We start from the raw sequence: 15,384 nt of genomic DNA on the forward strand, positions 1-15,384 counted from the left end.
GCCCTCTCCATATCCTACTGGGATCTTCATTGGAGGACTCACTCCATGCAGAACTCACTCCATGCAGATGACAGGCAGTGGAGGTGGGATATAGGCAAGAGAGCTACAGCAGCCTCCCAGATGAGTTCTCCAGAAAGATCTATTCTAACCAATAACCAAGAGGGAGCAGAGAGGGGAGTTTCTATCTTTGCTTTGAACAGTCCATCACATTACCTATGTGCTTTTGATAAACACAAAGCACCTCCTCAAGGTTGGATCACTGTGACACTTCCCTACAAAGCTCCTCTCCAGATATGGCCATATATAGCAGTCATCAGTGAATTTTTGCCTGTGGGATTCCTAGCCACTTCTTCTTGTCAGTACTATCCTCATGTCCACATTGCTCCTCTGGGCCCAAGGAAACCATGGGAAGCCATGCTAGAATTTAAGAGATCAACTAAAGAACTTGTATGCATGCATATAAACATAACCAATGAACACAGACAATAGGGGGGGTAAGAGTCTGTGCTGGGGTTGGGGAGAGGGCTGAGAAAGGTCAATGTCTAAAAAATGAAACATATGTAATACTTTCAACAATAAAGAATTTTTCAAAAATTAAAAAAACTCCTTCCCTAGATAGGAAGAGCATTTTAGCTTCCCTCATGCCTTCCCTTAACAAACAACAGTGGAAGGAAGGAACAGACAGACAACTCTTTGCTTAAAGATATAGACTGTATTTTGGGTGATGCGGTGCCCCACCTACATATTAATGACAAAGACAATAGCTATCCCTTCAAGGGATGCAGACCTGGAGGAGCCTACAAAGTCCTTTGACTGTGTTGGATCTTCCTTGAGCAGGCCAACATTTCCCTCTGAGGAGAAAGTTGAGAACTGGGGTGGGATCCTGGTTGGGTGGCACAAGCCACTTGAGGACAGTGCCGAGGACAATGAAGGGGGTGGCCTAAGCCTGAGGCAGACTGCAGTTGATGGGAGCAGGAGCGGTGCCTGAGCTGACTGTTTGGGGAATGGGAGCCTGGCAAGGAGGCCAGGCCCACCTCCTTCTCATTCAGGGGAGATTGGGCTGTGGGGTCCCCTCTTATCTTCTTCTCTGTCTTAGTTTGCTCCATGGGACTTTTGGCTGGAGCCAGCCTCTTGGCTCCATTTTCTTTTCTGGTGTTGGCCACTTTCACAGCTGTCACAAACATGGATTCCTTGTGCTCTTTGCCTTTTGCCTTGAGGTTTATATACTGCAGAAAGGATTTCATCTTATATCTCAAGCCTGATTCCGGAAGGCTGGGCCTCCTGTGAGTATGGGCTGGCATCACCTGCCCCTGCAATACCTGACCTTGCAAAGTTTGGGCCTGTAATGGCTGATGCTGAATGAGTTGGGCCAGGACAGGCTGGCCCTGTGACGCCTGGGGCCCAACCGGCTGGGCATTCTTAGGAATCCTTGCTCCCTTGAGGCTGACATTGAGCCTGGTTCGACTGTCTTGCAGGTCATTCTTCTTAGATTCCTTCCGACCAGGGACTCCTGGAAGGAGGTCTGGGGGCTTAAGCTGAGGGCGATGCTGGGAACTGTGTTGACAGAGAGCATTAAGGTGAAAGCCATGTCTCTGTAGCCAAGGTCTTTGGGGTGTCCTCTTCAGAAGCATCCCTTTTGACCGCTGGGCTCCAACAGGGTGGCCTTTTTTTCTTGTTGAGGAGAGTACAAACCCTGCATCTCCTTCTCCACGTTTTCCTGATGATTTGGGTTTCCTTGGGTCCTCTTTCTTTTCAGTCAGCATGGGGACTGGGGCTGAGTACTTGCTCTTGCCAGGGCTTTGGGACTCAGGGATCTGGGACTCCCCCAGGCTGGGCTGGTTCACACTGGCCTCCAGCTGCACACAAAGCACTGGGCCCTCTGTCATGTCTCTATAGGGTTGAGTCATCTTGGAGGGCCCATGGGCAGAACCATGGAGTGCTGCTCTGGAACTAGGTTGTTTCTGGTTCTGCTGCACTGCCTTTAACTCAGTGGACAACTGTTCCTTAAGGTAGAGCCGCTTTGGGTGTGGGGCATAGGGAATGTCTGGTGAGATGGGCAGCTCCTGGAGGCATGTTTTTCCTTGGTTGTTTAGACTCCTAAGAGACTCCTGTGTGGATGTGTTCTCTGGGATTTCTACAGTTTGCTCCCTGGACTCCCTTGCCTTTGTGGGAATTCCCCATTGTATCTCTAAAATCTTCCTTCTTAGGTGGAAATTTAGTTTGGCCAAGATGCGCTTCTTGAGTAAGTAGAGCCGAGCAGACTCTGTCTGCCTCTCTAGAGGCTCCATCTCAATCATTCCTTCCACTTGCACTTCAGACTGAAAATCACCTGCAATTTCTGCACAAGTCTCATTGGTACCTTGAAAAAATGGTTTACGACTTAGACACTGCTCTTCAAGTGAGATCATCTGAGTCAGAGGTTCTGTTAAGATTTTGACAGCCTCAGGTACCACCTCTGTGCTGGCAGCATGAGGAGTGATTGCTGGGGCCATGGCCTTGGAGGGAACCACGTAATAAAGAGGATTCAGCCCTGACAAGAAGGCCAGATACTTGTGCCGTAAAATCATCTCCAGTTTCTCAAGGACTTCCTTGGACAGGGCTTGAGTTAGCTTACGAGGCTCAGTGACAGCATCTGGGGAGATCTGTTGCTGCTGATCAAGGACTGTTGGCATCCAGGACCTAACTTTCTGTTGTAGGTCAGGATCGGTTGCTGCCTGTAGTTCTAAGAGCTTGCTTTCTGGGATGCAAGTGAAGGGAGCCACTTTGAGGCCCCCAGGAATTAGGTCCTCACAAGACCTATACACATGGGCAGGGACCTTACCCTCATGAATCTGCCCACATTTGGAGTTGATGTGGCTCTGCAGTATTGCCTTGACCTGGTCAAATAAGTGTGGCATGAGGACTGACACTGGGTCCTTAAAGGGCGAGAAAGGGTCATCAGCACCAGTAGCCTGTAGGGCTGAATGTTGGGAAACACTCCCATTGGCTAGGGCTGTGCTGCTCCAGGATGGAGTCTGCTGGTGAGTGGGGGCCAGCAGCAACTGGAAGGACTGCTGGATCATCTGGGGCAGGCCCCAGCGATGGTGAATCAGCTGCCTCTGGAGGTGGAAGTCCAGCAGCCTCCGGGCATGCTCTGACCAGAACAGCTCCCTTGTGAGGACAGAAATGGGCTTTCCTGGCCAGGAAGTTTTCACAGTCCGAGGAGACTGGGCTCTGCCACAAGACTTATATTGCACGGGGTTCTGGGTGTGCTGAGCTCTCTGGAGAACAGCTGGCAAACCCCACTGACGCTGGAGCTGCCTCTGCAGCAGGTGCAACTCTAAGGCTTCACACTCAGCCAGAGTCAGAAACGGGACATTGATCCGAGCTTGTTGTTGGCCAGATGGCATGACCCAATTTGAGGAACTTGGGGAAGAGGGTGGGGCTGAGTGAGGTGGAGATTTTGGCAACAGAGGGAGGAAGGAGAGCTCCTTGAAGAGAAAAGGATCCTCCAAGGAGAGCTTGGACATACCCCCATGTGTGGAGTGATCTTGAGAGCCCAGGGAGGTGTCAGCCAGAGACTCACTGTGCAGAGAAGGTAAGCCACAGAATAGTTGGATGTATTTCTGCTGTAAGTGGCCCACTGAGTCATTACCCCGTTGCCCAGTAAGTGGGTAGAGGCTACTTACATCTCTAACAGCTGGAGACGGCAAGGCTAGAGTCAACACATGGTTTGGGTTTTGCTGGTAGTGGTGTCTTTGTATTGGGTTTATAATGGACCATTCAGAAACCCAGAATGCCTGGGTAGCCTGGCCAGCCATACATGGACCCCAGGTCTGATAAGAAATGGGTGCAAAATTCTCTACAGAGAATTCATTTTGTATGAAAGAAACTGGTTGGTTGTTTAGAGGTTGGTAAAACAATGGCAGGTTTGGCATAAGCTGCCTCAGGGACTCCTCTACACGTCTGGGCAGCCCCCACCTCTGGAAATGCATCCATTTTTTTACATGTACCTCAAGAAGCCTCAGGACTTCCGGACTGGAGAATGGCAGGTAGGAAGGGAGGATAGTGACCATAGGCAAGGCCATAGGATGTGTCAGGGTAGTGATTTCTTGGTTCAGGGTCAGCATAGGGACCTGGGAATGCAAAGGTGGCTGACCTTGGTTCCCATACACAAGGCTGAGATTGTGTCGTGTCACCTCCTGCTGGTTCACCGGAATCCTAGGCCCTTCAAACTGTGAAGAAGACACAGTCTCATGCACCCTGGGCATATCTTTACATTGAATTCTCTGTCCTAGATGGGCATTTTTAGCCAAGTAATCTTGCATACTCACTGGATCGGCTGATTGGCCAGCTGACCGGGTAAATGACTGGGATAAGGATTTCTTAGCTGTTGATTGTGGCACTGTTTGGGTTGCAGATGGAAGTGAGGGCTTTTGAGTATGTGTGGAATCATGCTCCAGACTCTGCTCAAAAGACACATTGGACTTGGGCAAAATCTTTAGGCAAGGAGATCCCTCTGATGGTCCTGGTGAAGTTGCAGAGATCGGGGTGTTCTCACCCACCAGCAACTGCTGGATCTCCAGAGCCGTGGCATTGCAGATTTGGCAGTAGGTATCGGCACAGAGGAGCCTCCGCACACTTCCCTCCTGAGGAAGCCAGCCCTGGCTGGAAGAGGAAACACGGCAACTGTTATTGATGGAGTGACAGCTTCTTCTCTGGAAGTTGTGGCCTGACTCTTGGCCCTGACCTTCCTGTAAGCCCTGGGTCCTACCCACCTAGTGCTTAGTCCTCTACTTTTCTTCCTAGGAAAATGCCACTTTGCAAGTTGTTGTATGCTGGGCTGAGGGTCTGGGGCTTGTTGGGCAAGATTGCAGACAACCCATGAGAGCACAGAGCCATGAGTGACTGAGAGGTGGGTGAGCTCTTTGTTGACCTGGGCTGAGAAGCTTAACCAGAGATGGGAACAGAGGATGGGGGAGCCAATGGTTAACTGATGGGGCATCACCAGGGCCATCACCAGGTAGAACCTGGACTCAGTCTCATTTGTGGCTAAGAAAGACACAGACTGGTACTTAGTACCACAAATGAGACTGAGTCCAGGTTCTACCTGGTGATGGCCCTGGTGATGCCCCATCAGTTAACCGTTGGTTCCCCCATCCTTTGTGGAAAATGAGGTCCCATGGAAATTCTGCTTTCAGGGGACTGTGATGTGTATACAACACCTCTTGGGAGTCCATCCCATTCTCTAGAGATCTTAAGAAGAGGGTGAGATGACAAGCTCCTGGCTGGGGGCTATCTCAGGAACTGGGCTTCCTGAAGACACAACCAGAGGTGGTAATGTCAGCAAGGTCTAGGGTTCTGCCCTTGAAATGGTGGAGCTGTAAGAGGAATGTGACAGTGATGACTTATGTGTGCACTATTTACCCATTCTCTTAGCTGGATAACCTGGTCTTTTGGCTGAGTATCAACCCCTTTAGGGTCTTTTGTGAATTAAGCACTAGTCAAATTCTGGATTCCAGGAGCACTGTGAGCTTAGCCCAGAGCAGAACTGGGACTCCTCCCTCCTGAGATGTCTGAGCCCCCTTTGCCCTGGCAACCCTCTCAACCAGTGCTCCGCTGGGTCTGACTCCATCCCAGTCATCATCCCTCATCCCTGTCCCAGGCCAAGCAGTCCAGGCTGAAGTTGGAAGACTACAAAGAGCAAATAATCACCTTTTCATGACAGAAAGCAGCTCCCACGGCTTCTCTGTTTCTTTCCAGAAATGTCTCCTAGCTGAAAAACCAGGAGACAGTGTTACATGGAAAGAGAGGATTGAGGGTATCCTATAGGAATCTGAAGGCCTTTGAATGAGAGAATATTGGAAATCCTAATAGTCAGTGCTCTAAGGCATGTTTGTATACAACTTAGCCAGCTACAATGAGTTGTCCAGGACCTAATCTCATTAGACCTAATCATCATCTAATGATTAGATGGTCATGGCCACACTGTGAGTGAAGCAAATCTTCAAATGGCCATTTAATGAACCAAGGATTGAAAAATGAAGTGACTTACAAAGGGTCATAAAACTAGTAACTGACTTAGGTGCTACTTCCTCATTCTTTGGGTTAAAGTAGAGGGTTTTGGAACATTCCAAGGCTCTGATTTTCCATCCAATAGTCTTCTGGGAGAATGCGTCAACTTATGGAATTGGAACCTTTAGTGTTTAGAGAACCTGTCCCAAGCACCAGAGATCAAAGAGGGACAAAATCCATGGAAACCCCATCCACAGTAAAGGGGAGTCAGAGAAGAGACTGGTACTTTACCTCTTGATGCCGCATCTCTAGCTTTTTGCCTGAGTTTTTGGTGACACTTAAAGACAAAAAAAGTTAGAGTGTGAGGTTGGGACACTTTTCATTTTTATGTCCAAAATGAGACAGAATGAATATAAATTTCCAAAACCCTGTCTATGTATGTCTGTATTTAATGCACTCACATTACCTGCCTCTACTCCACCCTTTCATCCCAACATTTCATTATCCTACTTATTTCTCAGTTCAAGTCTCTCCACATTCCTTACTTCCTGTTCTCTTTCTTAGGACAGGTTCTTTAGAGGGAAAGCGTGACACAGGAGGGATAGTGAAATAAATTAAATGGTGATGGTGACTAGTTTTAACAGCCCTAGGACTTTTGCTTACTAAGTCCACCAACCAGAAGAAACCCCCATATTGGGATGTCTTCTGAGATCCAGTGAGATAGATTCCATTTCATCTAGGTCTCAACCCAATGAGAGGTTCTTGATCTTTCCATTAGAATACATTGCAGGGATGGCTTAGTAGGAAATTACTTCTAGGCTCTGAGAAAAGCACCATATTAGAGTAACTGAATGTATAGTATAAAAATTGGCAAGAAAGGTAGAAGGAGGTTCTGAGAACTTAAAAAGCTTCTTATCTAAAACTTAACTAGTTCAATTACAATGTTATTATTTCCCTACCTGGTAACAGCTCCTTTTAGGTTCCAACCTTAACCCATAGTAACTCCTTTTCACTTGCCAGATAATTAGGATAATAAGGAAGATAGTGCCATATGTATATAAGAAATATCCAACATTCCGAAGAACAAAAGTAAAGCTCAACATGGCTTTCGCATGAGGGGAAGAGCCATCCCTATATCTAGGCGTTCAGGATCCTCCTGTCTAATGATTCCCAATGCTATGCCTTGTCATCTCCACCTCACAGAGAATAGAACCCGGTCACCAGACTGCATCACAAACCCTTCTGTTTCACAAGGCAGGTGTAGTCTCAAAGATGGTATGTCTTAGGGAAGCTTGTGTGGTGAATCATTCTGTCCATGATGATGTCAGGTTGTCTGGTTGTAAAGGTTACAGAGCCAGAGGCTAAACATGCCGGCTCACAGGCAGTGTCTGTGCTCCCACTCGCTCTTCATTCTCCACACCTACATCAGCCTGATGGCTTGGCTCTCTCCTTCACGACAACTGTCTGGTCATCTGTCCCAGAAAATTGAGTGTTTAGGGACATAAGCATCTCTTGAGGAAGAGGGACAGAAGAATCTCCATGAGCAACAGTTAGGTTGTGACCCTTAATTGAAAGTGTCACTTCCCTCTACAAAGAAGCATATTCCAGGTGGGAGAGAAACTTATCAACATGCAGAACGCTTAGCATTTGGCAGTAGGAAAGGCAGTCTGTTTTTACCAGACAGTTTAGTGGGTGGATTGGAGAGGACTTGTGAGAAAGACTGGAGGAAGAGGTGAGGCCTCTGGATGAAGGGCCAGTGCATTTACTTGACTTCAATCACCAAAAATAATCTATATTATAAAAGCCAAAGCGTCCTTTATGGCAGAACGACCAGAATGAACCGTCGCTATAATGCACACTGACCACCAGGGAGCAGATGCTCAACACAGGAGCTGCCCCCTGGTGATCAGTGAGCTCCCACAGGGGGAGTGCCGCTCAGCGGGCTCATGGCTAGCGAGCACAGTGGCAGTAATGGGAGCCTCTCCCACCCCCGCTGCAGTCAGGTGGTAAGGAGCAAGGGGTCCCAGACTGCGAGAGCCCCTAAACCCAATCAGCCCAAACAGCCCCGAACTGGAGATCGGGCCTAAGCCGAAAGGCAGACACCACCCAAGGGGTCCCCCGACTGCGAGAGGGCGCAGACTGGGCTGAGGGACTCCTCCCCACCCCCCAACCCCCAGTGCAAGAATTACATGCACTGGGCCTCTAGCTGTTTTTATAAGTAGACATAAATATACTTTTTTTAAAAGCATGTAGTAGGCCTCTTTCCCACCCTTGTCTCCCCTTTTGTTTCTCCATGTATCTTTCAAATTAACTTAGCAAAGGACGCATAAATAAACTGATACAGCTGAAACCGGTTTGGCTCAGTGGATAGAGCATCAGCCGGCGGACTGAAAGGTCCTGGGTTCGATTCCGGTCAAGGGCATGTACCTTGGTTGCGGGCACATCCCCAGTAGGGGGTGTGCAAGAGGCAGCTGATCGATGTTTCTCTCTCATCGATGTTTCTAACTCTCTATCCCTCTCCCTTCCTCTCTGTAAAAAATCAATAAAATATCTATTTCTAAAAAATAAAAATAAAAAATAAATAAATAAACTGATACATTTTCTGCACAAATGAAAAGATGTGAAAGACCTGTTTTCCCTCTTTCTTGTTTTATTTAATCATATAAATATAATTTTTCCATTGCCCTAGGAACAACCAAGGAGAAAATAAACAAATGGGACTACATCAAAATAAAAAGCTTCTGCACCATCAACAAAACCATCAACAAAGAAACCACCAACAAAACAACAAGAAAGCCCACTGCATGGGAGAACATATTTTCCAATGCTATCTCAGATAAGGGTTTAATCTCCAAAATTTACAGGGAACTCATACAACTTAACAAAAGGAAGATAAACAATCCAATCAAAAAATGGGCAAAGGACCTAAGTAGACACTTTTTGAAAGAGAATATACAGAAGGCCAAGAGACATATAAAAACATGCTCAAAGTCACTAATCATCCAAGAGATGCAAAACAAAACAACAATGAGGTACCATCTCACACCTGTCTGAATGGCTGTCATTAACAAATAAACAAATAAGTGCTGGAGAGGATGCGGAGAAAAAGGAACCCTTGTGCACTGCTGGTGGGAATGCAGACTGGTGCAGCCACCGTGGAAAGCAGTATGGAGTTTCCTCAAAAAATTAAAAATGGAACTCCCATTCGACCCAGTGATCCCACTTCTAGGAATATATCCCAAAAAACCAGAAACATCAATCAGAAAGGATATATACACCCCTATGTTCATAGCAGCACAATTTACAATAGCTAAGATTTGGAAACAGCCTAAGTGCCCATCAGTAGATGAGTGGCTTAAAAAACTGTGGTACATACACAATGGATTACTACACCACTATAAAAAAGAAGGAACTTTTACCATTTGCAACAGCATGGATGGACCTGAAGAGCATTATGCTAAGCAAAATAAGCCAGTCGGAGAAAGATAAATATCACATGATCTCACTCATATGTGGGCTATAATGAACAACATAAACTGATGAACAAAAATAGATCCAGAGACAAAGAAACACTGAACAGACCGTCCAACCTCAGAGAGAAGGCAGGGGAGGGGTAAGAGAGCAACCAAAGAACTTGTATGCATGAATATTAGCATAAACAATGGACACAGACACTGGGGGCTTGTCCTAGGGGGTGGGAGTGGTGGGGCAGGGGGAGGGGGGGAATGAGACATAAGTAATACTTTAAACAATAAAAAAATTTGCTAAGAAACAAACTTTGTGCTGAAACCGGTTTGGCTCAGTGGATAGAGCGTCGGCCTGCGGACTGAAGGATCCCAGGTTCGATTCCAGTCAAGGGCATGTACCTTGGTTGCAGGCACATCCCCAGTAGGGGGTGTGCAGGAGGCAGCTGATTGATGTTTCTCTCTCATTGGTGTTTCTAACTCTCTATCCCTCTCCCTTCCTCTCTGTAAAAAATCAATAAAATAGCTGAAACTGGTTTGGCTCAGTGGATAGAGCGTCGGTCTGCGGACTGAAAGGTCCCAGGTTCGATTCCGGTCAAGGGCATGTACATTGGTTGCGGGCACATCCCCGGTGGGGAGTGTGCAGGAGGCAGCTGGTCGATGTATCTCTCTCATCGATGTTTCTAGCTCTCTATCCCTCTCCCTTTCTCTCTGTGAAAAATCAATAAAATGTATTTTAAAAAAATAAAAAGAAAAAGAAACAAACTTTGTGCCAGATTCTGAAAAGGAAGAGGACAGTCAGATTCCTGGATGGATTCCAAAAATGAAGGGCAGTACTGATAAAAGGCCAACCCACTCCAGGACCCCCAGCTGCAGCTTACACCTCACCCACAGCTGTGGCCTTATACTCACCCTCTACCACAGCCATGGCTCAGTCACTGGCTCTGAGCCTCCTTTTCCTGGTCCTGGCCTTCTGCATCCCCTGGACCCAAGGTATCAAGGAGGGGGCTGCCTAGGATGGGGGAAGGGGCTGGAGAGGCCTGGTTGGGAGCCTGTAAGTAGCTCCTGGCTCCCTGTGAACGCCCTCTGCAGGCAGTGATGGAGGGGCACAGGACTGTTGCCTCAAGTACAGTGTAAGGAAGATTCCCGACACGCTCGTTCGCAGCTACAGGAAGCAGGAGCCAAGCCTGGGCTGCCCCATCCCGGCTATCCTGTGAGTGGGTGCGAGGGCGTGGGTGAAGCTGAGTGGGCTGGGCAAGGTGGGCAAGATTAGGACAGGCTTGCGAATGCCCGACTCCAGGTTCTCACCTCGGAAGCGCTCTCAGGCAGAGCTGTGCGCAGACCCTAAGGAGGCCTGGGTGCAGAGGTTGATGCAGCGCCTGGACACATCACCAGCCCCACGGAAACCGCGCTGTAAGAAGGACAAGTCTGGCAAGAAGCGAAAGGGCTCCAAAGGCTGTAAGAGGTAAGGAAGCTGAAGGGACCGGGGAAGGAAGCGAGGAAGAGCCTCCGTCAATCCTTCAAGCCCCTCTTCTCCCTTTCCAGGACTGAAGAGCCGCAGACCACCCAGACCCCCCAAAAGCCATAGCCCAGTGCCCGGCCTGGAGCCCAGGGAGCCCCCATCAGCCGCACCAGGGTTTGGAGCCCCTATCCAAGGGACAAGAAGAGGACTAGACGAGAGGGAGGACTCGGGGGCCCCAGAGCAGTCCTTCTACCCCCATGCTGGCCTTGCCTCAGCCCTTCTCCTGCTTCAGCTACCCCTCCTGTATTTCTAGCCCCCGCCGCAGGGCTGAGCTGCCCACACCAGGCCAGGCCCGGAGAGGCAGAGGAGGGAGTGGGAGAGGAGGCAGCAGGACTGTCCCCTCTGAGGAAAGGTCACCCAGGACCCTGGACCTGACCCTGCTCCCCCCTGCACCCACCTCTTCCTTGTAAATACGATTTATAAACCGAATAAAAAGCTGTTCTGGCTTCCCACCCAGGTATCTGTTCCTGCACGTTTGTGTCCCTGGGGAAGCCCGTGTCACTAAGGGGGCGAGGGCGTCAGGAGCTCAGTCTGGTGAATTATATGTTCTCACCACCCCAGGAGTTTCCTCCTGGCCCAGGTGCCCAGACCTGTGGGCAGTAGAAGGGAAGTTGACGGGTCGGGTGGGACCTGGGCTGCTCCTGGGCTCTGAGAAATTCCTCTCAAACGAGAGATGGTGAACCCAGAGCACACCCCGCAGTGGCACTGCCGGCCTCTGAGAGCCTGGAGAGATCCCTTCCCTGATTACGCGCAGCATTCTCTCACTCCCACCCTTACCCCCCCCCCCCCCCACTGAGACTGCCCCCCTTTTCCTTGGGGCCTACGGCTCACAAACTTCCAAGTACCTCTTGGGAGGGTCCCCGGGAGGGAGGCTGGAGCCTTGGGCCCACCCATAACACAGGCAAGCACAAGTCTACTGAGATCTACCCTAAGCAGAGTCCCAGCATTCCCTCCCCAAAACCCCAAAACCCAAAAGGACTCCCTCCTGTCCCCATCAGTAAAGCGGGATCCCTGTCCTCTCCTCTCTGTTTATTGCAGCTGTGAGCTCTCTATTCCCATCTGGGCTTCTTGACTCCCTCAGATTCCTTCCAATTGGGAAAGTCTCCTCCCCTTCCCTTAAGTTCTCCTTTCTCCCCTTTAATCTCTTCACACCAAGGACTCCTCTCCTAGGGCAGGCACTTAAAACCCAGAGTTCAGATGTAAATCTAGGTTCCCCTCCCAGAAGGCCCCTGCCTGGCTCTCCTCTACCTGTTCCTCCCCGGAGAAGAGATTCTCCTATTCCCCTTGACCCCTGATGTAGGTGAGGGAGGACCATCCGAGGGGCTGGACGTGAGGGAAGGAAAGGAGCAGGGCTTAAGAAAGGGGCAGGAGCTCTGGCCTAGTGGCTCAGTGAGGTGGAGCATTGTCCCCTACACCAAAAGGTCGTGAGTTCCATTTCTGGTCTGGGAAAATAACCAGGTTGCAGTGTGTACATAGGAGAGGCAACTGCTAAGTGTTTCTTTCTCTTTCTCTCCCTCTCTCCCTCCCTCCACCTCCCTCTCTTTCTGAAATTAATAAAAACATATCCTTGGGTGAGGATTTCTTTTAAAGATCGATTTTTTAATTTTCTTTTATTTTTAAGAAAGGGGCAAGAAGCTGGAGGTGGCTGCCCCACCACCTTCTCCTTCCCCCGGAGCCTGAGCATGCCACAGCACTCACCACTTACCATTAAGTCTTTAAAGTGTTTGCTGAGGCAGGCGAAAGTGTGATCATAGTCGACAAACGCAGATGTGCAAGAGTTACTGCATTTTTCAATGAACTTGATTCCTACTCCCAACCCCTGCGCCAGAGTGCTGATGAGAAATAGATCCCGTCTCCCAAGGGCCGTGCAAAAGTCCCAGAAACAAGGTACCAGAGAGGCTTCTCCCCTGCCCCTCCCCCGTCCTATCATTGGACATCAGTCTCACCAGTGAATGCTGTGGTCCTTGTCATTCCAGCAGGTGTGGCTCTCCAGGTCCTGGACTCCCAAACTCTTAGCTCTTTTTTTTTTTTTTTTTTTTTTTTTTTGAGACAGGAATTTGGTTATGAAAACCACTGACTGACCTTGGACCTAGTATCCCCAGATAGATCCCAGAGCCCTCTACTCGGGTCCTGCCACTTGCTTCATCACAGCCAGGGACTAGGGCACATTGCCCTCACTGACTGGACCCCCAATCCCCTCCGCTGTCTTAAAAATCTCCAAAACCCTCCCTGAGTCCAGCCTCTTCAGGGCATAACCTCTTCCCAGACTTGCTTTCGACTTTTATGAAGATAGAAGGGCCTTTGACATCAGGATGCCTCTTCTCTCAGCCCTGCCAAACCCTTACTTGTTTTAAAGAGAAAAGACATACATACGCAGAACAGATAAAACTTTGTATCTCACTAAATTATCCTGCCACACTTGCATGCCTGGTAGTTACCTCAAGCCCTGTCTTGAGCAGGCATACAGTATGTGATTTACGCCATCAGAGAATGAGTGGTCACGCTCCTTGTCTGCCTTCCTGTTCTTTCTTCTTTCTGTAAGATGTGTGATTCAAAACACAAAACAACCAAACAAAAAACAAATAATACGTACTGTTTATTTATATAGTTTATATATATACTAATAAAAGGGTAATATGCTAATTAGACCGGGAGACCTTCCGGACGTCCTTCTGGTCAAAGCCATGGTGGCGGGACTGAGGCAGAGGTGGTTAGGGGTGAGCAGGCTGGCAGGGGCAGTTGGGAGTGAGCAGGCCAGCAGGGGGGGCAGTGGGGGTGATCAGGTTGGCAGGGGGGGGACAGTTAGGGGCAAGGAAGCAACCGGGGGGGGGCAGTTGGGGGCGAGCAGGCATGTCGGCAGGGGGCAGTTGGGGGCAATCAGGCCAGCGGGGGTGGGGGTGACAGTTGGGGGCGAGCAGGCCGGCAGCCAGAGTGGTTAGTGGCGATCAGGCAGGCAGGTGAGCGGTTAGGAGCCAGCGGTCCAGGATTGTGAGAGGGGTGTCCAACTGCCAGTTGGACATCTCCTGAGGGGGTCTCAGATTGGAGAGGGTGCAGGCCAGGCTGAGGAACAACCCCCCATGCACAAATTTCGTGCACCGGGCCACTAGTAGTTATATAAAGGCTTATTCTGAATAGTACCCATTTACTGCAACTTTTAACTCAAAGCTACTTCTTCTAGGAGTTAGTGCTATATGTATAGACTAGAGGCCTGTACACTGGGAGGGGAGTCCCTTAGCCCGGCCTGTGCCTTCTCATAATCTGGGACCCCTCTGGGGATGTCTGACTGCTGCGCGAGGCGGGAGAGGCTCCCACCACTGCCGCCGTGCTCGCCAGCCGTGAGCCTGCTTCTGGCTGAGTGGCGTTCCCCCTGTGGGAGTGCACTGACCACCATGGGGCAGCTCCTATGTTGAGTGTCTGCCCCCTGGTGGTCAGTGCGTGTCATAGTGACCAGTTGTTCTGCTCTTTGGTTAATTTGCATATTAACCTTTTATTATATAGGACTAGAGGCCCAGTGCACGAAATTTGTGCACCGGGGGGGGTGGGCAGGGGGAGGTGGTGTCCCTCAGCCCAGCCTGCACCCTCTCCAATTTGGGACATCCCTCTCACAATCCAGGACTGCTGGCTCCCAATTGCTCGCCTGCCTGCCTTCCTGATTGCCCATAACCGCTTCTGCCTGCCAGCCTGATCACCCCCTAACCACTCCCCTGCCAGCCTGATTGATGCCTAACTGCTCCCCTGCCAGCCTGGTCACCCCTAACTGCCCTCCCCTGCAGGCCTGGTCCCCCCCCCCCCAACTGCTCTCCACTGCAGGCCTGGGTTCCCCCCAACTGCCCTTCCCTGCATGCCCGGTCACCCCCAACTTCCCTTCTCTACTGGCCTGGTCCCTCCCAACTGCCCTCCCCTGCTGGTCATCTTGTGGTGGCCATCTTGTGTCCACATGGGGGCAGGATCTTTGACCACATGGGGGCAGCCATCTTGTGTGTTGGAGTGATGGTCAATCTGCATATTACTCTTTTATTAGATAGGATAGAGGCCTGGTGCATGGGTGGGGGCCAGCTGATTTGCCCTGAAGGGTGTCCCAGATCAGGGTGGGGGTTCCCTTGGGACATGGGGCGGCCTGAGCGAGGGGCCTGTGGTGGTATGCAGGCCAGCCACGCCCCCCGGTGACCCAAGAGGAGGCCCTGGTATCTGGGGTTTATATATCATCTATAATTGAAACTTTGTAGCCTGGAGTGGAGCCAAGCCTTCTGCTTGCTCTGTGGTGGCAGCCATTTCTGTTGGGGTTTATGTATCTTCTATAATTGAAACTTTGTAGCCTTAAGCAGAGGCCTGGGCAGGCCAGGGTGTGCAGAAAGCTTGGCTTCCTCCATCACCGGGGGCAACCCTAGCCTCCCGCTCTTTCCA

The 15,384-nt window shown here is 50.0% G+C and overlaps 2 protein-coding genes across 2 annotated transcripts; one reads left to right on the forward strand and one right to left on the reverse strand.

Moving 5' to 3' along the window:
* Nucleotides 1-797: 797 nt before the first annotated feature.
* Nucleotides 798-7,097, reverse strand: LOC307110537 (protein SPATA31F1-like; the record flags this gene model as incomplete). The annotated part of the gene is made up of 4 exons (XM_079789638.1): nucleotides 798-4,647; nucleotides 5,695-5,755; nucleotides 6,286-6,331; nucleotides 6,954-7,097. 4 exons carry the CDS (start codon nucleotides 7,095-7,097, stop codon nucleotides 798-800), a joined length of 4,101 nt encoding a protein of 1,366 aa, XP_079645764.1.
* Nucleotides 7,098-10,384: 3,287 nt separating this feature from the next.
* On the forward strand, nucleotides 10,385-10,927 carry CCL21 (C-C motif chemokine ligand 21; the record flags this gene model as incomplete). Its single annotated transcript, XM_079790721.1, has 3 exons — nucleotides 10,385-10,451; nucleotides 10,551-10,671; nucleotides 10,759-10,927. 3 exons carry the CDS (start codon nucleotides 10,385-10,387, stop codon nucleotides 10,925-10,927), a joined length of 357 nt encoding a protein of 118 aa, XP_079646847.1.
* Between the last annotated feature and the right edge of the window lie 4,457 nt (nucleotides 10,928-15,384).

This window comes from Cnephaeus nilssonii (assembly GCF_951640355.1).
Source record: "Cnephaeus nilssonii genome assembly, chromosome: 14".
NCBI lineage: Eukaryota > Metazoa > Chordata > Mammalia > Chiroptera > Vespertilionidae > Cnephaeus > Cnephaeus nilssonii.